General features: G+C 44.4%; 1 protein-coding gene across 8 annotated transcripts in view; it reads left to right on the top strand.

The window, feature by feature from the left end:
- The window catches only part of ERICH1 (glutamate rich 1), a 51,940-nt gene extending 28,978 nt beyond the window's left edge, over positions 1 to 22,962 (top strand). Inside the window, exons 4-7 of one of the 8 annotated variants that reach the window (XR_002339062.2) lie at positions 10,201 to 10,749; positions 13,129 to 13,323; positions 16,537 to 16,796; positions 16,939 to 17,317. Coding sequence is in view for 6 of the 8 variants with exons in the window: in XM_021075039.2 (XP_020930698.2) it covers positions 10,201 to 10,749; positions 13,129 to 13,323; positions 16,537 to 16,610 (818 nt within the window). In the remaining 2 variants the exon portion in view is untranslated. Of the gene's footprint in view, positions 1 to 5,548; positions 5,691 to 10,200; positions 10,750 to 13,128; positions 13,347 to 16,536 lie in introns of those variants that run through there. The other 7 variants (XM_084999723.1, XR_014829681.1, XM_021075040.2 and 4 more) reach the window with 7 other exon arrangements.
- The last annotated feature ends 649 nt before the right edge of the window (positions 22,963 to 23,611 follow it).

The following is a 23,611-nucleotide window of genomic DNA, read 5'->3' as shown; positions in this document are numbered from 1 at the left end:
CTGGTTTTCTTTTGGGGTGAAACTGTTTCATTCTCTTAACTGATATGTTTTAACTGTAATGGAAATTGCTCCTCCCGTTTCTTTTGGGGAAGCTCTGCTCTTCCCCAGTAATTCCTCTCTCTAAGCGGTGACACCTCATTGCTCCCTACCCCTCCCAGTATGGATGGTGTATACTTGGTCAGCTCATTTTCTGTTTGCACGGGCATCCTGCTGCCCCCAGACCTTAGTAGCCGAACCAAGAATTCAGCCTCTCAACAGAGAGCAGTAAGCCCTAGTGCCCCTCTCCTTCCTCTCCTCAGGGCCAGAACTGCAGCCCTGGTCCCAGGCCTCAGTGTTGACCCCAACTACCAGTGAGCCAGCAGCAGTTCCACACAGTTGGGAACTAGGCAATCTCAGTGCAGGACGGTCCTTGCACTTTTCACGGCCGCTACTTTCTGTACCATAATCCCCTTTTCTTCTTAACTGAAGTAAAGGTTCTTACTAGCCATACTCCTCTGCCCCCTTTCCAACTTGCAGTGTCCTGTCACTTACGTGCAGGTGCTTGTCCTTGGAAAGCCGGGCAGCATGTCACCTGGGCCAGATCCCATGCAGCCAGAGGTGCATCCTCTCACTCCGAAGGGGCACTGTCCTCCTGCCATCATAGCAGCCCCTCAGCAGCTTAGAAGAGATCCTTGTCTCACAATGAAAAGAGCACAAGTTCCTACCAGCAGGTGAAGTTCTGGAGCCTCCACACAGAAACTGCACGTTTTACACACTCTACACAGAAGGAGGAGCCTCCGTCTTTATAAACTAGAAAACAGGCCAACCTTTGGGAAAGAGGGCATTTCCATCACTGTTATTGCCATCTTTGTGTGTGTGGGGGGGTTGTTTGTTTGCTTTTTAATGAGAGGTATTTTGCTTTTCTTGACCACAGAAATACTTACAGAAAAGTCAGGCATTGTGCAAGATATGCAGGAATTAAAACACCACCTGAGGCCACCAGCCCAAGATTTCAGTAACATATTTAAAACCCTACCCTGTGCCCATCTTATAAGCACGTGCAAATTTCATAGCAGTTGTACGATGTTATATATGCTGCATTATAAACCACTTTCCACACTTACTATGTTATGGAGGTTTTTTTCCCATTTCAGTGCATATAGATATATCATTTTTTTAAGTAGCTAACATCTATTTTATAAAAGGAACTTGTTTCTTACTAGCCTCCCCTTCCCCGCATTGAACAACATTTAGAACTTAAACTCCCTTATACATACATGCACTAGTCTGATTACCTCCTGAATATAAATTCTTGGAGTATTAAGTTTAGGAGTCCGTGTGTTTCTGAATTTGAAGACATACTAACAAACTGTCTTTCAGAAAACTGTTCAGTTTTCGTTTGTGAAGGCAATCTATGGAAATTCCCTTTCTTCTACTGCCTGGACATTTTCAGTCTTTTAAATTTTAGCCAGTTGTTTGGGCAGCATATCTCTTACATTTTCGTGTGAGCCTTAAGAAAAGTCTTTCCAAGCCTAAAAATCTAAATGACAGGTTTGACCTGTCAGTGCCTTTATGGCAAAGGGCACTGAAAACAGGTTCAGAAGCAGAGGCAGGAGAGGTGGTACCTGTACCTTCTACAGTGGACAGAAGTTGGTTTCCTTACCAGGTAACTAGCTTCCGCAGGTCAGTAAGGATGAGCACCAGGTGCAGCACCCGAAGGAATAGGTGACACATGCCAGAACCTTTCAGGGCTCCTGTTTCCATACTTCTGTGTGAAATATTTCACCCATCTGACATGTATTTTGTTAGAACAAGGTGTAGATCCATCTTCATAAAATTCTCCTGTGAGCTCAGGACCCCACCCCCCCCGCCCCTGCCTGCTGGGCCCCCAAGACTCCCATCCACCCCTGTCATCCATGTACGAGTTGGTCCTGCCAAGGCCTTGCTCCACGCTGGTCAGTGCAGGTGTCTCATTTGCTGACCTCACATGTCTGTCTGAGACCTGCTACCCTTGCTGGAGCCCCCCTCCAGCCAGCAGGATAGCATCTGGCCCTGTGACGCCCTGGCCTCCGTCTAGCTTCTGCCCTCTGCCTGGTTGCCCCAGTGGGGGCCCTCCCTTCCTAAGTCCTCTCTTGGCCTCTGCCCCAGCCCCACCACTGACACGGAGGCACCCCCTCCCTTTGCCTTCCACCCCATGCCTGATTATCTGTGCAAATTCCTGCTCTTCTGGTCTCACCTCTGCCTCCTGGGAGACAGAGTGCAACTTGCCTGGTTGCAGAGTGTCAGTGTCAGTGCGCCTGGTTGCAGAGTGTCAGTGTCAGTGCGAAGGGCCCTGGGTTTGCAGCCCTGCTGTTGACCTTGCATGTGGTCTTCCTTACTTCTCTGGGCCTCAGTGTCCTTGTCTACCTAATGTCGTAATAATCCTCGACTGGCAAACCCACACACTTGCTATGTCGATCAGACTGGGTTTATTACAAAGCTTGTGCAAACGTGAGCACTGCCAGCTCTTAATTCCCCGAGGCTCCAGTACCTGCTGGAGTTAAGTCTTCAGTCAATGTTTGATGAACCATGTTGAGTAATTATTTATAAAAACAGCCTAAAAGGAAGCACCAGTCCACTCTCCTTGTTCATAATCGCAAGTGGTTTGACTGTATTGACAGGGTTTTTGTGTTCAGATCAAGCTGCAAAGACATTAAAATCAAGTCATTTTTATGGAAAGCTATTATGATTATTATTCTAATGGCAAGTGCAATTGAAATAGTTATTAACTCCGTGCCTTTTGGAATTGTGAGCTAAATGCACAGTTCTGGTATGGCTTCGTCGTGAATTAAACCTCCATCCTCTCAATGTGTTTTGACAGATTTGGGCCTTAGTCTAAGGCAGATGAGTTTTCAGCTCTTATTGGCTCTGTCTGGCCTGAAGAAATCCTGACTTGTGATTTCTTTGAGGCGTCTCGGGTACAGAGCAGAGCAGGCCCTCTGAGCTCACCTGACTGATAAGCAAGATTTTCACCCAGTGCAGCCAGAGTCTAAGTAGAGCCCTCAGTGGCTCTCAGCTGAGGTCCTTTGACCAGGGCCACATTCCACACACATCACACTGGCTCAGGGGTGTGACACAATCACAGTCAGAGTTGGCAGGTTTCATTCTTGTCCTGATGGAGCATGTAATTGTGTGCAGCCTTTCCTTTCTCACAGGGACTTGAGGGTAAGTGAGGGGCAGTGGAGGTGGGGTCATCCTGAATGGAGGGACCGTCATGCCATGCTCAGTCCAGGCAAGAACAAAGGCCAGACTTGGAAAAGACTTCATGCATTCTTAGAGCACCAAAAAAGGCCTGGGTTTTTTCTAAAAGACAGTCTAAAACTGTCTTATATGCTCATGTTTTTTGTTTCTTTGGTATCTGTTGGCACACACCTGATACCTGGATCCCTCCTGGTACAGTAGAGTGAGCCAGCATAACTTTAGATGTATTTTTGACTTAAGGAGACGTGGCCAGAAATTAATTTTGAAATAATTCCCAGTAGATTCTGCACAGTTTTCTAACATGTCTTTATTTAAAAAACAAAAAAAAAAAAAAACAAAAAAACAACCCACATATTCATAAGATACTTGGTTAGAGAAGTATTAAACATATACACCACTTTAGCTTATTGTAAGTGAATTCATTACAATAATAGAACAGATTAGGAATACTTCTATTGGATAATAGTTCATATTTATTCAAGTAATAAAAGTTATTGATTAGTATTTCTTCAACTCATAGACATTCCAGAAAGAGATATTGAGAAAAGAAGCTCGGAAATTATTTAAGATGAAGATGCCCACTCTTGGCACTTTATTCAACATAGTATTGGAAGTCCTAGCCAGTGCTGTTAGGCAAGAAAAAGAAATAGAAGTTATCCAAGAAGTTCCCATCATGGTTCAGTGGTTAACGAACCCAACTAGTATCCATGAGGACGCAGGTTCAATCCATGACCTTGCTCAGTGGGTTAAGGATCCGACATTGCCATGCACTGTGGTGTAGGTCGTAGACATGGCTTGGATCCTGCATTGCTGTGGCTGTGGTGTAGGCCAGCAGCTATAGCTCCGACTCTACCCCTAAGAAGTCATCCAAGTCAGGAAAGAAGAAGTAAAACTGACTCTGTAATAAAGTTGCAGGCTACAAAATCCATTTTAAAAGATCACTTGCGTTTCTTTCCACTAACAACGAAGTATCAGAGAAGTTAGGAAAACAATTTACAATTTAAATTTACAATTGCATCAAAAAGAATAAAATACCTAGGAATAACTTTAATGATGGAGGTAAAAGATCTATACATGAAAACTATAAGGTGAGGGAAATTGATCATGACAAATGTAAGTAAGTGGAAATATATTTCATGCTCATGGATTGGAAGAATTAGTACTGTTAAAATGTACATGCTGTCCAAAGCAATCTACAGATTCAATGCAATCCCTGTCAAAATTCCAAGGGAATTTCTCATAAAAATAGAACAACCTTAAAAATATGTATGGAATCACAGAGGACCCTGAATAGCCAAAGCAATGCTGACAAAGAAGGACAAAGCTGTAGGTAACATGCTTCCTGACCTCAAACTATATTACACAGCTATCAAAATACTGTGCTATTAGTATATAAAGACAAACATAGATGAATGGAACAGAATAGAGAGCCCAGAAATAAATCCATGTATATATAGTCATTTAATTTACAACAAAAATATACAATGGAGAAAGGACAGCCTCTTCAATAAATTTTGTTGGGAAAACTGAACATTTACATGCAAAAGAATGAAACTAGACCCCTATCTAAAAACTAACCCAAAATAAATTTAAGACTTGAATGTAAGAACTGAAACCATGAAACTCCTAGAAGAAAACATAGTGGTAAGCTCCTTGACATCAATCTTAGCAATGATTTTTTTGGCTTTAATACCCATCTGTATCCTAAAATAATGAAGTAGTGTAAGAATCTTGTGAATTCTGGATATAAATTCCATCGCATTCTCACATCCAGTCAGATTCTTAATCTCAAGGTAATCAGAGCCAAATGGGAAACTGCTTTGCACAAGAGCATCTGCTCTGAAGGAGTAGTTGGTCACATTAGAGCCAGGGTCATGGATCTCCTCTGTGTCCAGAGGTTGACCTTGTGAAGGTGACCTGTCACCCTGTTCCCTGGGGAATGTCATTTTCAGGATCTCTGGGAACTTCACGTGAAACAACTGCCAGGGCCACCATTAGCCATCCTGGGATTCTTTATGTTGGAATATGGAAGCCATTGGCTGGGTGCGGGACCTATATTAACTCATTGAGAGCCAAAGAAACTTCCTGTCAGTAAAAGTCAGGAGGCCCAGACTGCTACCTACCTAAGTTCACCATAATCACTGATAGGGAGAGGGAAAGCCTGAATATGAGAATCCTTTCTGATTGTATGAACACCAAGGGGTAATGCCTACAATCAGGACAAACGTGGATTTAAATGCACCACGTGTGGCCATCCTTCAGGCTCCAAAAGACAGTTGGCTCATACTCATGGAAAGATAAATAAGCAGCTTTTGCTCTCGACTTTCAGAGCACGTGGAGTTCTGTCCCCGATCGCACTGTTTCTGCAGCGTGGCTGGATCTGAAATGCAAGCTGTTGATTAGAACCTAGTGTGTCAGACAGAGAAACAGCAGTGACTATGACAGGATCCTCAGTCCTGCGGCGCTTAGAGGTTAGTGAATGAGGAAAGACAATACCAGATTTGGGCCCTGAGTACTGAGTGTTATTGATGATACAGACAGACCATGTGCCCTGGGATCACAGCAGATGGAGAATGTAACCGTGGGAATGCGCTACAGGGCTTGAGGCTGGAGCTGGTAAGAAAAAGTTGGCGATAACCAGAGGAACGATTTTAGTCATAGGCGGAGAACGAGGCATCGTGAAAAGTTCTGGTGTGTTCAGCATGGAAAATAATGTAAACGGTCAAGTTTATTATTTCTCCATAACTTTATAAATTATTTTATATTACTTGGAGTTGTGCATGTAACCCAGCCAAACAGCTACATTCTATTTTTCTTTTCTTTTCTTTTTTCTTTTCTTTCTTTTCTTTCTTCTTTTCTTTTCTTTTCCTTTCTTTTCTTTTCTTTTCTTTTCTTTTCTTTTCTTTTCCTTTCTTTTCTTTTCTTTTCTTTTCTTTTCCTTCCTTTTCTTTTCTTTTATGGCTGCCTCACAGCATATGGAGTTCCCCAGGCCAGGGATCAGATCCAAGCTGCAATTGTGACCTATGCCACACCTGCAGCAAAGCACAATCCTTAACCCACTGTTCTAGGCCAAAGATCAAACCTTTGTCCCAGCACTGCAAAGACAACCTGTTGTATCACAGTGGGAACTCCCATTGTTTTTTTAAAAATAATCATGTTCAGTTATGTGTTGCCATTGCCCAGTGGTCTATAGGTTGTGCTAGAAATGCTAACACTTAAAAAATAAACAGATCTTTGTATCGATTGTTAATGCCCACATCATATCTAATTTATAACAGGCATTACTGTTTTTCAAAAGAAATGTTGAACCTCATGTGTAAATTAACTGGATATCTTTTTTTTTTTTTTCTTTTTAGGGCTGCACCCACCTGTAGCATAGGGAAGTTCCCAGGCTAGGGGGTCAAATTGGAGCCACAGCCACGGCAACGCCAGATAAGAGCCACATCTGTGACCTATACCACAGCTCACAGCAACACCGGATCCTTAACCCACTGAGCGAGGCCAGGGATCAAACCTGCATCCTCGTGGAAACTAGTCGGGTTCTTAACCTGCTGAGCCACGATGGAAACTCCTAATTGGATATTCTTCACGCTAAGTTACATCAAGATGTTGTACTTAGGAAGCAAACACGAAGATGTTTCTTTTGGGGAAATCATCTTAAGCACCAGGCTGCCACAGCAGGTACAGAAATTTAGAGTGGTTAACCTTGCAGTAGCTGCTGTCATTCATCTGTGAGAACACGAGAGACTCGAGAGACAGATATGTCGCCTCAGAGGGCTTCAGATGATGAGTATTTCTTCAGATTAAATAATTAGTTCTATCAGTTACCATGAACAAGACTCAAAAAGAGCAGGGTGGTCATGTGACCTCCAACCCCAGGAGCATGTCCAGCACCCCTGTCACCTCTAATCCCAGAAGCACGTCCAGCAAGCACCTTGAGGCTCTGACAAGAGTCTCTCCATCCCCTGCACTCACATGCTGTCTCCTGAGAGCTGGGCATCCCCATCCCTGCTTCCTGCCCACTTGCCTGTGGCCCGTGCTTCTGTGACAGACTCTGGAACTTACGGCCTGGAGCCGAGGGACCAGCATCCCACACAGGGATCAAACCTGCAGGTTCAGGCCCAGAAATGGGCTCATCAAAGGCTGCAATGAAATGTTTAGGATACACAAGATCATAGAAAGGTTTTAATTAAGGATCTGGCCTTGACGTGAGCTGTTGCAGATGCAGCTCGGATCTGGCACTGCTGTGGCTATGGCGTAGGCTGGAAGTCGTAGCTCCAATTAGACCCCTAGCCTGGAACCTCTGTATGCCGTGGGTGCGGCCCTAAGAAAGGACAAAAGACCAAAAAAAAAAGAAAGGATTTAAAAGGTTATGAGTGAGAAATGTTGAAATTCTCACCAACTGGGGAATGAGAAGGAAGAAGCTGGTCAGCACTTCCAAGGGTGGTCATACTTTATACAAAGGTATTTGCCTCAAAATGTGGATCCCAAGCCAGTGGCTGTCAGGCTGCCTGCACAGCTCGTGCTTGTGCAGAGAAAGAGGCGTCACACACTTGAGTCACACTTCAATGGCGCCCCAAGCCTGTGCCCCATGGACAGGCATCTGCTCTGGGCTGAACCAGACCACGTCACCAGGGCGGTCTAGCAGAGACTTCCCTCTGAGAGGACAGAGCTGAAGACTACCTGCTGTCGCCATGTGGTCCTGAGATAGAAACGCAGCTCTCATCTCAAACATCTGGCGAGGTGGGAAGCTGAGGAGGGAGGAAGACGTGGTTACCCAGGAAGCAGCAGCGAGGCGAGGGTCCCACAGCAGCGCCCCGGCTGCTCTGTCTGAGGGTTGAGTTGGAAGCACCTTTGCAGCTGTACTTGGATCTGCCCCCTGTAAGCCCTTGTTTCCCCTGCCCTCGCCCAAGCCCCAGGGAAACTTCTTCCTTCTCAGAGGCAAGGTATTCTGAGGGTGTCTGTCACCTCCGTGGTGGGTGGGTGCATTGACCCCATGTAGGCCCATGGGGGCATCCTCTGGGGTGTCTGGGCCAGGACCGCACTGTCTAGAAGCGGAATGTCCCACCTCCCAGTGGCATGAGATCTGGGAATGGGAGCCATCCAGGGCTTGCCTCCATGGACCCCAGGGCCCTGCATGCCCCCTTCCTCAGCCCCCCACCCCACCTCATGCCCTTGGCCTGCACAGAGCCTCAATGACAAGGAAGAGGCCCTGGGCAACACAGTTCCCCTGCTGCTCTGGGAACCACGCAGCTCATGGCTGCCTCTCTTGGACCCTGTAGTGAGCTGTGAGCATTTTTGCCGCCAGATCTGCACCTCGCCTGTGGGCACAGCCTCTGAGACCTGCTGGGCATTCTGGACAGCAGATGCCCTCTGTGCCTGACATCCATCCTGCCCGTTTGTAATGCTCTCTCTCTGTCCTCCTTGCACCACCAGGGCCTCCAGCAGGGGGTGGCAATGGCTGTCCTTGTGTCTTCCCCAGTGTCAGAGGGCTTCACTGCGACATCCCTTGGGATTTTGTAACTCTGTGTCACATCTAGAATTTCCATTTCTAGTTTGCCTCACATTTTCATGGTGTGTTGGTGTCAAAATTGATCAAATACTTTATATTCCCGCAGTCTGTTTACTAAAGTTTTGTTTAGAAGTTTTATGTTGACAATTATGAGAAGGACTGGCCGGCAGCCTTTGCATCTTGCGGTGTCCCCATCAGGTTTGATGAATGCTGGTTGCCTTCACGAAGCGAGCGGTCACTGTCCCTGTCTCTGAAAGCACACCTAGGTCTGAAGGTCTTTTGTGGAATCATGTTTAACTAAAGATTCAATTTTTTAAATAGGCATGGGACTATTAAGATATAGGACTGTTTCTTCGGGTGTCCAATTTGGTAGGTCATACTTTTCTCAGAATTCTTCATTTCACACAGACAGACGATGTGACGTATTTGCAGAGTTGTTCACAGAGCCGTTTCAGTGGCTCTTACTTAGTGCCTGCGGGATGTAGGTTAACACTTTGCGCCGACACTGGAGTTGTGCCTCCTCCACCCATCCTGTCCCGTCTGTGCTGCTTGTCCATCTTCATCCTTCGTTGTCAGGCTGGTTGCTGTCTCTTTGTTGTGTAATTTTCTCTTCCTTTATTTTCTGCTCTTCTGCTCGTTACTTCTTTCCCTCTACTTTCATCAGGTTTAAGTTGCTGTTGTTTTTCTCATTTCTTGCTTATATCATTGATTTTTAGCCTTTTTTCTTTCCTGACATAGTTAAGATGATAAAGTCTCCTTTAAGTAGAATTTAGAGGCACCCCATATGTTTTGAGTTGTCATAATTTCATCAAGTTTAAAATAGTAAGTTTCCCATATGAAAGCAGTATCTGCTCAGTGTCCCACAGTTGGAAACCAGAAAAGTGGTGAAGAGACCAGCCTAGAGCCACAGCACTCAGAGATGACAGTTAATCCCAGCATCTGACCTTCAGCATCTCCGTGTGCATTAAGTTTGCCTTTAACAAGTATACACACACTTATATGGAAAAGTAGGAAGTGTTTTACAGCTTTTCCCAGCTCTTCCTTCTTAAACTCCTATGTTACCACCTTCAAGAGAAGCAGGAGATGGCAATGTGGTCCCCACAGAGAGCGTTCATGCTGCCTTCTCACACTTGCAGAGAGAAATGACCCAGAGGGTGACACTGTGTGACTGGAAGCACCCGAGGGACGGAGATGCTGGGGGTAAATGAGAGCAGCCCCCTGGATGCTGCTCCTTGTGAGCAGTAACCGTGCCCTAGACATGGCAGTAGGCTGCTGATCTTTAACTGTAAATCTCAGGATCCTTAATGGTATACTTTGTTGGTATAAGGTTGTGAATCGCTAAAGTAAATATTTTAAATCCCTTTTCTGTTAAAATTACAAGATCCCAGTGGAAAATTTGTTTAGCCTAATAAGTTTGTTATGGTTCCATTTTTATGAAAATTGTTGTATTTAAATTTCTGTTTTTATAGATCAGGATCTTTGTGAGCAACCAAAGAGAAGAAGAATTAGAAAGCATAAATCAAAGAAAAAACTTAAAAATCCCAATATTCATGTCGAACAAGCAGAATTAGAGAAGCAGCAGAGTCTTTTACAAGAAAAATTGCAGCCACGGCACACAGATGGCCCCATGATAAGCAAAAATAAAAAAAGGAAACTGAAAAAGAAACAGCAGATTAAAAGGAAGAAAGCAGCTGGCTTACTAACAGGAGCCTCTGGCGTCAACTTCATGTACCAGCCTGAGGAGAACAGCAGCGGGCAGGACGACATGAGAGGAAGCGGTGGGGAGGACGCCCCAGACACAGAGGAGGACGGAGCCCTGGGCGCAGAGGAGGACAGAGCCCCAGATGCAGAGGAGGAGGAAAGGGCCGCCCTCGAAGCCACAGATGCAGAGAAGGAAAGGGGCGCAGAGAAGGAAGGGGTTACAGACACCGGGGAGGAAGACATTAAAAATACCAATGAAAAGGCAAATAGCATCCTAAACTTTCTGAAGTCAACACAAGAAATTTATTTTTTTGATGGTATGTTTTTTCCTGTTGTTCCTTTGAATAGTGGCATCCACTTATTTGGGGGAAATAAGCAAATGTAAAAAATATTATTTAGATGTTTAAAATCCAAAACATATTAAAATATTCAGTATTCAGAATAAGTTGTTAGTTTTGAGGCCAAAATCTGCATATTTAAATTCACCTCAGTGAAGATCTGGGCTGGCCCTCTGCCCCAGGCTCACCTAGAAAGACAGCCAGCCGGCCCTTTGGAGCTGTGGGGGCACTCTAGATTGGTCTCATCATTCTCTTTTCTCTACGGTGTGATTTCAGAATATCTTGGTATTCTCAGATATGCGTCTAAAGAAAAGATAAATCCAGATTGGGGGTTTTGATGTACTCTTGTTCCTTTTCATCAGCCAGCAGAGAAATGGAAGAAGTCCAGCTCTCTGTCTAGGGCACATGTTGACTTGCTCCATGTGTGACTTGCGGTTTCACAGTAAGCGTATCTGATCACTATTTGTACTGATGTAGGAGATGAACTTACTCTAGATTTATTCTAATCGGTGGCAATTTCTTACCTTTGTATGGAACTTCACGGGCAGCTGCCCTATGGATCAGGAAGAAGCAGCAGGTGCTGGCCAGGAGCCAAGGGCAGAGGCTCTGAGATAAGCCGTCTCCCGTTCTGATGCGTACCTGCTGGGTTAGTACATCCAGACTCCAGCACCAACAGAGTGAAGAAATACTGGCTATGTGATAACTTGTCGTGGAAGGAATGGATTTAGACAGTGATGCAAAAATACCATGCTTGATGGATCCATTTGAACCAAGAAGATTAACCCTTTTCTCTTTAGCTTGTTTGTCAGCACTTTGTTTTAAGCTGAAAACATCCTTGACAAATAGCCCAATGCCACTCACAGGTGGCATGGCTGGTACATTGAGGGGAAGGACTAGGGGTTCAGAGAGATCTCTGTTGGGAGGTGCAGGGCTCGGGGCAAATGGCCCCCCCGCCAAGGAGACGAAAAGCCCATTTGAAGTGTACTTAGAATCTTGAAAGCTGCTGAGTAAAAGCCTGAGAGGACAAATCCCAGAGGAGGTGATGGCCAGGGCACTGAGCCTGAACCCCACAGCCCTCCTTCCCTCAAGATGCCTGCCACTCTGGACAAGGGCTTGGGTGAGGCCTGGGGAAGGGGCAGCAGGGTTCAGAGCAGCCAGGTGGGCCAGTTCTGTGAGGGGAGAAGCAGAGGTCCTACTAGTGATAGGCTGGACTTTGTCACGTCTTGAGGGACTGAGCTGACTGGGTTGGACTGACCCAGTACAGCACATAGGCCGTGCTCAGGTGCAGGTAGGTACCTGCTTGAGTTCAGTGGTCCCTGAGTGGACAAGTCCACTGCCCCTCTGTCTTCCGAGCGTGGCCAAGGGGGGACCTTCCTGGAGTAAGAGTTGCCAGCCAAACCCTGGGATTCTCCCAGTCCTGCAGGGGAGCATGCCAGGCACAGCAAGGTCAGGACCATACCACCAAAACCAAATGTTGGAAGAAAATGGAGAAAAACTCAAAATGGAGAGTTTTCGCCAGATAATTTAAATCTGTTAGGATAATAAAATGGAAATTCTAGGCCTGAGAAATATAATAAGTGAAATTAAGAACTCAAAGACGAGTTCAAAGTGTCCTCTGGTGGCCTAGTGGCTAAGGATGTGGTGTTGTCACTACTGGGATGCAGGTTAGACTTACAAATGCCACAGACATGACCAAAAAAAAAAAAAAAAAAAAAAAAGATACGGTCAAACAGCAGGTTAGATTGAGTGTAAAAGACAATTAGCAACTGGAAGGTGGGCCGAAGGGAGTGTGCAGAGTGAAGGGGGAGAGGAAAGGACAGCAGACAGGAGCATAACAGACATGTGGGAAGAGGCCTCAGCCTGGGACGGGGGCGGGAGGGACATGGACGAGGGGAAAGCTGGGGGGTCTTTCAAAGTTGGCAGAGGCCATGAAGGTCCGTGAACCCCAAGCAGGATTAGTGCAGAAATGAACTTGGCACCTTGTGTTTGGACGGCTGCCTGCCACAGCAAGGAGGGGATGCTTCCTGACCTCCCGGAAGCATCACAAACACCCAGCAGCTTTGATCTGGGTGTGGCTGCCAGAGGGCCCAGCTTCATGTCCCCCTAACCCTGCTCAGCAAGAATTCCTGTGCATGCAACGCTTAGAGCAGCTTTACAAGATCTGTGCCCGTAACTCTTTCCCCTGACATTCAGCAGTTGTATTTTGTTGTTTACTTTTCCAAGTTCTGCTCTGATTATCCCTTCTGGTGGCTTTTTATGTCCCAAACACATCCTAAGTGCAAACAAATGTTGGAGGCTTTATTTTCCGGTGAGAGCGCATCTTCAGTTTGCATTTCTAAGTGATCCTGCCTTGTTTAGGTGCCTCCAGGGATTCAGATTCCACTGTCCTTATGGAAACCACTGAAGAGCTGTTTCAGCATCTTGAAAGTCATAGCATGTCCTCCTCAGACGTGTTCATCCTGGATCACATGAAAACGCTGTTACTTCTGCGAGACACTGAAAGATTGAAGAGAGCCCTAGAGGTGTTTCCAGAGCACTGCTCGCTGCCACCAGGTATGTGTTGTCCTATGTTCTTTGTGCTGCTTTAGATGCCAGCCTAGGTTTGCCTCTGAAAACCACACACTCCACCAAAACAGTCCCAAATCAAAAAATGCAGAGTGTACATAGAGCTGGCAGAGCAGAGCCTTCCAGAGGAATATCCTTCTTGTGTCTATGTGTGCTGTGAAAATGCCTCCCAGTATGCACAGGCGTGTACATAATCCACTGTTCACACCCATGAGCTCCACCCTCAGGACCAAAGCTTCTGTAGTTTAAGTGGAAGTGCAGGAGTTCGTTTCTTTTTCCCTTTTCCTTCTCTGCTAGCTTTGGAGAAAGCCCATTCTTTCCATCCTCCAAATATCTTGGTCTGCCTTTCTGAACCCCTACAGTTAAAGAGAGTTGGACTATGAGTTTTCTCTTCTGCTACCTTGTCCTTTGTTGGGGACCCATTCTGTGCAAACTGTGAAGTGCAGGGGGACAGCTGTGCTCCTGCCTTCACACCACCATGGGTGGGGACGTCACATAGGCAGCTTGAAATGGGCCATGGTGGGAATATTCTGGCTAGAGAAACCAGAGGGTAGGACTCTTGAGGGCGCTGCACTGAGCGGCAAAGAGCAGAGCCCATGCAGGACCCAGAGAAGGTGCTGGACACTTTTTTTTTTTTTTTTTTTGTCTTTTTGCTTTTTGTACAGCCGCACCTGCAGCATATGGAGGTTCCCAGGCTAGGGGTCAAATCGGAGCTGTAGCCACCAGCCTACGCCAGAGCCACAGCAATGAGGGATCCGAGCTGCATCTGCAACCTACACCACAGCTCACGGCAACGCCAGATCGTTAACCCACTGAGCAAGGGCAGGGACCGAACCCGCAACCTCATGGTTCCTAGTCGGATGCGTTAACCACTGAGCCACAACGGGAACTCCTGGACACTTTCAGTTGAGTGGGTGAAGTGGTTCAGTGGGTCACCCAGCAGCAAGTCTCTAGACAAGTGCCATGCATGTCTCCCTCCTGGTCCAGCTGAAGGGTCAAGGCTGTCACGCGTCACATCTGGTCACAGGAACTGACAGTCAAGCCAACAGTAAAGCACTATGGCATCAGTATAATTAGTGAGGCAGGGGCCAGGGGTTGGGATAGTGGGAGAGGTGGACCCGGGGTCTCAGGGTGGCCTGCCTCCCCAGACATCCAGGACCTTATTTGTAAGGGGCCCTGGCCTGTGCCCTGTGGGGCTCTGCCCCCACTGTGGGTGAGTCTGGGGGAGACCTGCCCTTGTGCCTGCTTCCAGCAGAGACAGAGTGAGCCAGAGGGAGAAGGAGCACAGGGGGGCCATCAGGGTGTGGGGGCAGGCAGGGCCCTGGAGGTCATGCGTTTGGTGGCCTTGGTCCCGGGAGAGTGGGCTCCTCTGGGAGGCTAGTACGGTGGGAGGCATTGAGTGCAGGGTCTTTCCATCTGCTGGATTCAGACTGGAGAGAGTCAGGACACCAGTGGGGTTTTGGTCAATCCCAGTGAGGTGGCTGTCCCCAGGCATGATCAGATTTGTCCCACAGGTGCTGTGAAGGTAGGATCAGTAGGATTTGCCTGCTGACCAGATGTGGGATGTCTCTGGCCTGAGTCCCAGGGTGGAGCCTGCACCCGTCCAGAGGCAGGAAAGGGGATCCATGGAGCAGGTGGGGGTGTCAGCCAGGATAGGTTGGGGGGGTGCCTGTTGGTCCAGGTGTGGGGGGATTCAGGCCTGGGAAGGCTACTGGCCAAAGGATGGAAGGAGGAGGGAGAGCTGCCATGGGAGCAGCTCTGGGTGGGGAGACCCCGATGCAGGGGTGCAGCTGGCAGAGCCCTACACATGAGGAGAGCCACGGGGTGCTCAGGACCCAGTTCCGGGATCCAGAGCCTTGCTCTTTCCTTACTGTTGGTTGTCAGGCCTGCTATAGTAGGTATTTTAAAATTTACATTTGCATAAGAAAGTTTTATCTCAAATTGCAAAAAGCCAATTTTGTTAAGTTAAACTAATATGAAGTTTTTAGGAGAGATGAAAATAAATCATTTCAAATGTTAAATTTTCATTGAGTCCCTTGAGCATGGCACTGAAACACATCAGAAGCATCTGGGGCAGCAAGTGGGGGGTTAGCAGAAATGCTTTTCTTCCTTCTTACATTGAAACCACTGGGCGGGGTCTGCCTATGAGCGCATGTATTTTAAGCCCTTGGTGGAACTAAAACTAGGTATGAAGCACTTAAGTCTATAAAAATGAATTCCTTTTCAATGCATGTAGGATGTGCATTCAGAGTTTTTCTATGTCAAGCTACTTTGTAAAATAAAATCTTATAAATGGCGAAGCTTTATTTTCAGATATTGGTTCTTTCCAATTCAGATCTAGTGCTCTGAAGGCATCTTTTCCATAAAACTGGCTTATAGAGTTTAATTAGTAGGCGTGTCTCTCTGAGGCAAAGCAGGGGAATGAGAGCCTTTAATAGCAGCCCAGGGGCATCCTCTCTGCCTGCCATAGTCACTTTTCACTGGCCAGGATGGAGCAGTTCTGTGTTTCTATAGTGTTGAGCTCACACACTGTGAGGCACTCCCCTCCCCAGCCCTCTGCCTACAAGTTAGGGGCCATCAGGCAGGAGCCCAGGGCTGGAGGGCCAGGCAGCCGTGGGCTCCCACAGGAGATGAGCTTCTGCGTGGAGTGTGCGAGGTGGGAACCGCACCCCCCTCTGGAAAGTAGGTGGTGGCCTGGGCAACAGGGACCTGGAGTTCTGGCAGCCAGCATCTTTACTGGGTGCGAGGCCCTTGCTGGCCGCTCCCGGGACAGTTTCCTCAGAACTGAGTGCCATCCACCCAGCCCACCTCACTTTGGGTTGTGCTTCTCAATTCTTGCTATTGTGTCCACCTTTGATGTAGACTTCTTTCCTTTGATGTTTCATTTTGTGTGTATGTGGTTTTCTTTGAGCTCAGATGCTAAACATGGAAGGAATATTGCATGTGATGTTGGAAAGTTCAGGTCTAACAACTTGTAACCCAAGTAAAATACACATATTCCAGACTCACCTGTACTGTAGGACTCACAAATGTGCTTCACAAGCAACGTCATTTCAGCATCTGTGTTATGTATTATTACATTATTCTAGGGTTTTCTTGGGGCCTAAAGACTAATATCCACAAAATAATAACTTCCAATTTTTCTCTTTGGATTCTTTTGTTTTATTTTATTTTTTGTCCTGTTTTGTTTTTGCTCTCCAGACTATGCCCGAGTAATCTCAGCTTTCTTTAACTACTGGATCACACATATCCTTCCTGAAAAAAACAGTGAATAAAATCAATATATCTAAGAAGAGCTTATATTTAATAAGAAAATAGAAAAGACAGATGTGAAATGGACTAAGACTTGCTTCCTATTCATAAAGAAGATGAAATTCCCTAAATTTTATTTGTAACCCAAACCCTAAGAACTCTGAAGACATTTCTGCCATATTATTTATTCATATGTTTATACATAATAGGTAAGATGTAGTCTGAGACTTTAAATGAGAAATTGGGATAAAATTGAAAATTTTTTGAAATTGCATATGTCTTAAATTACTGCATAGTGATTCTGCTTTTCTTTTTTTTCTTTTCTTTCTTTTTTCTTTTTTTTAAATTTAGGGCCACACCTGCAGCATATGGAAGTTCCCAGGCTAGGGGTAGAATAAGAGCTGTAGCTGCCGATCTACACTACAGCCACAGCAATGCGGGATCCAAGCTGCATCTACAACCTATACCACAGCTCTCAGAAACGCCTGATCCTTCAACCCACTGAGCAAGGCCAGGATCAAACCCTCATCTTCATGGATACTATTTGGGCTCCCAACCCACTGAGCCACAATGGGAAATCCTGTTTTTCTGATTCATGGGCATTCTGTTAAATTGAATAAACTGTATAGTTTGAAGCTGTTACATATATTTTTATAGTTTTATATAAACTTTGTGTCTGAAAGACTGTCTAAAAATGCTAAATGAGTATTAAAATATTCTTGTTTAAGTAGTTTGATTCTAGCAGAATTTGTTATTTTCTTCCTTTTTTTCCTCTTTACTTTGAGAATAACATCACACACATGTTTTTCCTGTTTGATCTTCCTTTTTTTATGGAAGCCATCACCAGTCTTCAGCATGACAGAGTTTTAAAAACACTAATTGGATGGAGTTCCCGTCGTGGCACAGTGGTTAACGCATCCAACTAGGAACCAAGAGGTTGCGGGTTCGATCCCTGCCCTTGCTCAGTGGGTTAACGATCCGGCGTTGCCGTGAGCTGTGGTGTAGGTTGCAGATGCGGCTCGGATCCTGCGTTGCTGGGGCTCTGGCGTAGGCTGGTGGCTACAGCTCCAATTCAACCCCTAGCCTAGGAACCTCCATATGCCGCGGGAGCGGCCCAAAAAAATGGCAAAAAGACAAAAAAAAAAAAAAAAAAACACTAATTGGTGCATTGTTTTAGGACAGGATTGGACTTTATCCATGAAAATATACTTTTTATTATGGTAAAATATTCTAAGGTAAAATTTGCCATTTTAGCTGTTTTTTAAATGTACAATTCAGTGGCATTAAGTACATTCACAATGTTGTGAGTCATCACCACTCTCCCTTTTAAGGCTGGAAAATGTTCCACTGTGGTATATGCACATCACTTTTATCCACCATCCAGCCATGGACACTTGGGTTGTTTCCCCCATTTCCTGTTATGAATAATGTTACTGTGAACATCATGTACAAAATTCCACATGGACATTTGTTTGCATTCTTCTTGGAAGGGAATCACTGTGTCATACGGTAACTCTGCGCTAACACCTTGAGAGACTGCCAGGCTATGGTCAGTCCTCACCAGTTCTCTACGTCCTCACCAACACCTGTTGTGGTCCCTTTTCTGATAGCAGCTATCCTAGTGGCATCACTTGATGCTTTCTGTGTGCCCACTGGCTGTTCTCTTCCTTGGAGAAATGCCTGTGGAAGTTGTTGCCCATTTTTGAATTAGAGTACTAACTTTTTGTCATTGAATTATAAGTGTTCTTTATATATTCTGGATATTAATCTTTTATCAGATCAATGATTTGAAAATATTTTCTCCCATCATGTGGCTTGTCTTTTCACTTTCTTAGTAGTGCTATTTGCACCAAAGTTTTTAATGTTGATGAAGACTAATTTATCTTTTGTTTCCTTTGTTTCTTATGTTTCTGCTGTCATATTTAGGAAATAATTGCCAAACTTGTATCATAAACATTTTTCCCTATTTTTTTTTCCTGAGAGTTTTATAGTTTTTTACAATTCTTACATTTAAGTCTTTGATGCAGTTTCAGTTAATTTTTATGCTTGGTATAAGGTAAAGATCCAGTTTCATTCTTTTGCTTGTGGATATCCAGTTTCCCAACAGTGCACGTTGGAAGAGGCAGTCCTTTCTGTTTAGATGGTCTTGGCACCTTGTCAAATGTAGATTGGCCACATATGTGAGAGTTCATTTCTGAGTCTGTTCTGTTCCATTGGTCTATGTATCTGTCCTTATTCCTGTGCCACACTGTTTTGGTTGCTGTAGCTTTGTAGTAAGTTCTAAGATCTGAAAGTGTGAGTCCTCCAAGTTTGTTATTTTGCAAGATTGTTTTAGCTATTTGGTTGAGATCCCTTGGGATTCTGTATGAGTTTTAGGCTGGGTTTTTCTATTTTTGGAAAAGACTCCATTGGGATTTTGATAGAGATGGCATTGAATCTGCACATGGCTTTGGGTAATACTGACATCTTATTAACAATATTAAGCCTTCCAGTTCCTAAACACAGGATGTGTTGATGTCTTAAATTTCTATTAGCAATGTTTTATGGTATTCAGTATAGAAGTCTTTCCTTTACTAAACTTACTTTTGTCTTTTTTTTATTTTTATTTTTTGGCTTTTGTCTTTTTAGGGATTCACCCACAGCATAGGGCCGTTCCCAGGGTAGGGGTCTAATCGGAGCTGTAGCTGCTGGCCTACGCTAAAGCCACAGCAATGCCAGATCCAAGCCTGCATCTGTGACCTACACCACAGGTCATAGCAACACCAGATCCTTAACCCACTGAGTAAGACCAGGGATTGAACCTGCAACCTCATGGTTCCTAGTCAGATTTGTTCCCACTGCACCATGATGGGAACTCCTAAACTTACTCCTTTTTTTTTTTTTTGGTCTTTTGTCCTTTTAGGGCCACACCCACAGCATATGGAGGTTCCCAGGCTAGGGATATAATCAGAACTGTAGCTGCTGGCCTACGCCAGAGCCACAGCAACACCAGATCTAAGCCACATCTGTGACCTATACCACAGCTCATGGCAACACCAGATCCTTAACCCACTGAGCGAGGCCAAGGATTGAACCCACAACCTCATGGTTCCTAGTCGGATTCGTTTCCACGAAACGAATGTCTGTGGCATGACAGGAACTCCCTAAACTTACTTCTAAGTATTATAATGTTTCTGATGTTATATTTTAATCTTTCTGATGGAATTTTTCAAAAATGTATTTCTATTGAAGTGTAGTTGATTTGCAATGTTGTTTTAGTTTCTGGTGTACAGCAAAGTGATTCAGTTATACATATGTGTATGTTCTTTTTTCGTATTCTTTTCCATTATGATTTATCACAGAATATTGAATATAGTTCCCTGTGCTTCACAGTAGGACCTTGTTGCTTATCCATCCCATTTATAATAGTTTGCATCTGCTAATCCTAAACTCCTAACTTATCCCTCCCTGACACCCTTGGTAACTATAAGTTTGTTTTCTGTCTGTGGGCCTGTTTCTGTTTTGTAAATAAGTTCATTTGTACTATTTTTTATATTCCACATATAAGTGATATTATATGGTATTTGTCTTTCTCTTTCTGACTTATTTCACTTAGTATGGTAATCTCTAGGCCCATCCACGTTGTTGCAAATGGCATTATTACATTCTTTTTATGGCTGAGTAGTATTCCATTGTATATATGTAACAATCTTTTTTTATCTATTTCTCTGTAGACATTTAAGTTGCTTCCATGTATATCTTGGCTATTGTGGGTAGTACTGCTTGTGAACATGGGGGTGCATGTATATTTTTGAATTTATAGTTTTGTCCAGATATATACCCAGGAGTAGGATTGCTGGATCATATGACAACTCTATTTTTAGTTTTTTTAAGGCACCTCCATACTGTTTTCCATGGTGGCTGCACCAATTTACATTCCCAGCAGAGTAAGAGGGTTCCCTTTTCTCAGTACCATCTCTAGCATTTGTTATTTGTAGACTTTTTGATGATGACCATTCTGATAGGTGTGAGGTGATATCTCACAATAGTTTTGATATCCATTTCTCTAATAATTAGCCATGTTGAACATCTTTTCATTTGCCTATTAATCATCAGTAATTCTTCTTTGGAGAAATGTCTATTTAGGTCTTCTGTACATTTTTTGATTGGGTTGTTCAGGGTTCTGTTATTGAGCTGTATGAGCTGTTTGTGTATTTTGGAGATTAAGCCCTTGTCAGTGGCATCATTTGCAAATGTTTGCTTGCATTCTATAGGTTGTCTTTTCATTGCTTCCTTTGCTGTTCAAAAGCTTATAAGCTTGATTATTTCCCATTTGTTTATTTTTGTTTTTATTTCTATCACCTTGGGAGACCAAGCTAAGAAAACAGTGGTACAGTGTATGTCAGAGAATGTTCTGCCTATTTTCTCTTCTAGGAGCTTTATGGTATCCTATATTACATTTAAGTCTTTTAGCCATTTTGAGATTTCTTACATGGTGTAAGGGTGTGTTCTAGTTTCATTGATTTATATGCAGCTATCCAATTTTCTCAGCACCACTTGCTGAGGAGACTTTTTCCCATTTTATATTCTTGCTTCCCTTGTCAAAGATTAATTGACTATAGGTGTCTGGGTTTATTTCTGGGCTGTCTATTCTATTCCATTGATCTGTATGTCTGTTTTTGTACCAGTACCATACTGTTTTGATTATTGTAGCTTTGTAATATTGTCTGAAGTCTGGGAGAGTTATGCCTGCAGCTTTGTTCTCTCTCTCTTTTTTCTTTTTTTTCTTTTTTTTGCTGATTCTGGGTCTTTTATGGTTCCATATAAATTTTTGGATTATTTGTTCTAGTTCTGTGAAAAATTTCATGGGTAATTTGATAGAGATCACATTAAATTTGTAGATTGCTTTGAGTAATATGGCCATTTTGACAATTTTAATTCTTTCCGTGCAAGAGCATGGGATATTTTTCCATTTCTTTGAATCACCTTCAGTTTCCTTTGTCAATGTTTTATACCTCTCATCATATAAGTCATTCACCTCCTTGGTGAGGTTTGTTCCTAATTTTTTTTTTAAGGAAATTGTTTACATTTCCTTTCTGATATTCCATTGTTAGTGTAAAGAAATGCAATTGATTTCTTTATGTTAATCGTGTATCCTGCTACATTGCTGAATTCCTTTATCAATTCTAGTGTTTTTGTGTGGCATCTTTAAGGTTTTCTATATATAGTATCACGTCATATGCAAATAATAACAATTTCACCTATTCCTTTCCAATTTGAATAGGAAATTTCTTGTTCTTTGATTGCTGTGGCTAGGCCTTTCAATACTATGCTGAATAGATGTAGTGAGAGTGGGCATCCTTGTCTTGTTCCAGATTTTAGTGGGAAAGCTTTCAGCTTTTCACCACTGAGTATTACATTGGCTGTGGGTTTTTCATAAATAGCTTTTATTATGTTGAGACATGTTCCCTTAAGTAGAACTGTTTTAATTTCCTTTACAGATTGTTCATTGTTAGTTTGTAGAAGTACAACTGATTTTTATATTGATTTTGTGTCCTGCTAGTGCTCAGTTCATATATTAGCTCTCACAGTTGTATGTGTGTGTGAGATCTTTAGTTTTCCACATGTAAGATCATAGCATCTATAAAAGATCATTTTACCTGCTTCCTTCCACTGTTGATGCCCTATCCTCCAGAGTTCCTCTTCTCTTCCCCCTTCCATGTCCTTAAGAAGCATCTGTACCACTAGAACCTTCTGGAGGATTCCCTACTGGTTCTGCAGATCCATCAGCTTGAGAGTGGTTGCTGCAAAGCACCTCAAGCTTAATGAAGGTTGGTAAGTGGAGCCACTGACCAGGACAGCCTACTGACCAGGATGGGTCACTGACCAGGATGAGCTCACCAACCAGGATGGGCCACCAACCAGGATGGGCCAGCAACCAGGACGGGCCACCTACCAGGACAAGCCACCAACCAGGACAAGTCATCGTCCAGGACAGGCTCACTAGTGCCCAGGGCTGCCTCCTTGGAGTGGGTGATGGTCCACCAACTCCATGGACCTGAAAACTGGATGTAGCCTCACTCTGAAGTGGGAGCTGTGGGTAGCATCCTGTCCACACCCACGACAGCCTTCGTCTCATGTCCCTTCAGCAGAGACTTGACCTCCTGCCACCTCGGCCTCTTCCCCCTCCCTGAGACACTGTGTCCATGAGATAGGAGGCCCAGGAGTCATGCCTCTTCCTGCATAGGGCTGAGGGGCTACTCACTGGCAGGCATCCGCCAACTGCTCCCACCTGACTTTCTGACGTGCCAGGTTGTAATCCTCCCATGGAGGTGACTATTAATTAATGACACATTGGCCAATGTGAAAATAAACTAAATATTGGCAGATTCATAATTTCCTGTTAATTCTCAACGTCTGGTTTGTGTCTTTCAGTTATAAACAGTTGACATCTTTTCCATGTCTTCAAGTTAATGCACCACTGATGGATTCCAGGGAAAACCTCGAGTGTGCAGATAAGACTTGACCCTTTACTTGATTCTTTCTGGCCTCAGCTCGGAATCTCTGTGACCTCTCCTGTCAGGTCACTGGCCTTTCCTTTGTCTACTTCCCTGGCCACCCCCTCAAGTATAGAGGACGGGGGTGTTATTGAGCAGCTGGGATAATGAGGGCTCCTCAGTTTTGTATATCATTCTAATTTCAAAAAGAAAAACGCCTCTGCTAGAGACAAAAAACAAGTGAACCTGGTCTCTGTCGGGATAAACACACTGATCTGTTTCTCCCAGTGTGGTTGAAGTGGGATGATAATTATATCGAGTTATCTTTCGCAATTTGCAAAATATTCATTCAGTCCATGTCGCTTGTTCTCTGTAAACCATACCAATGAAGGAGACAAAGCACTTGCAAGACCACAGGGAACTCTGCTCAGCTCGCTGACACGCGACAACTGTATCAGAAGGTAGCCCAGCCTTTCCCGCTTCCCAAAGAGGTGGCAGCGTCTGGCCTCTTCTGCACCCTGACCCTGAGGCTCAGTGTTTGCGGGGAT

The sequence above is a fragment of the Sus scrofa genome, chromosome 15, assembly GCF_054392235.1.
Source record: "Sus scrofa isolate SSC_HxYL_T2T_F1_AM1 chromosome 15, Sscrofa_HxYL_maternal_Yorkshire_Landrace_v2.0, whole genome shotgun sequence".
NCBI lineage: Eukaryota > Metazoa > Chordata > Mammalia > Artiodactyla > Suidae > Sus > Sus scrofa.
This window is presented reverse-complemented; position numbering and strand designations above follow the sequence as displayed.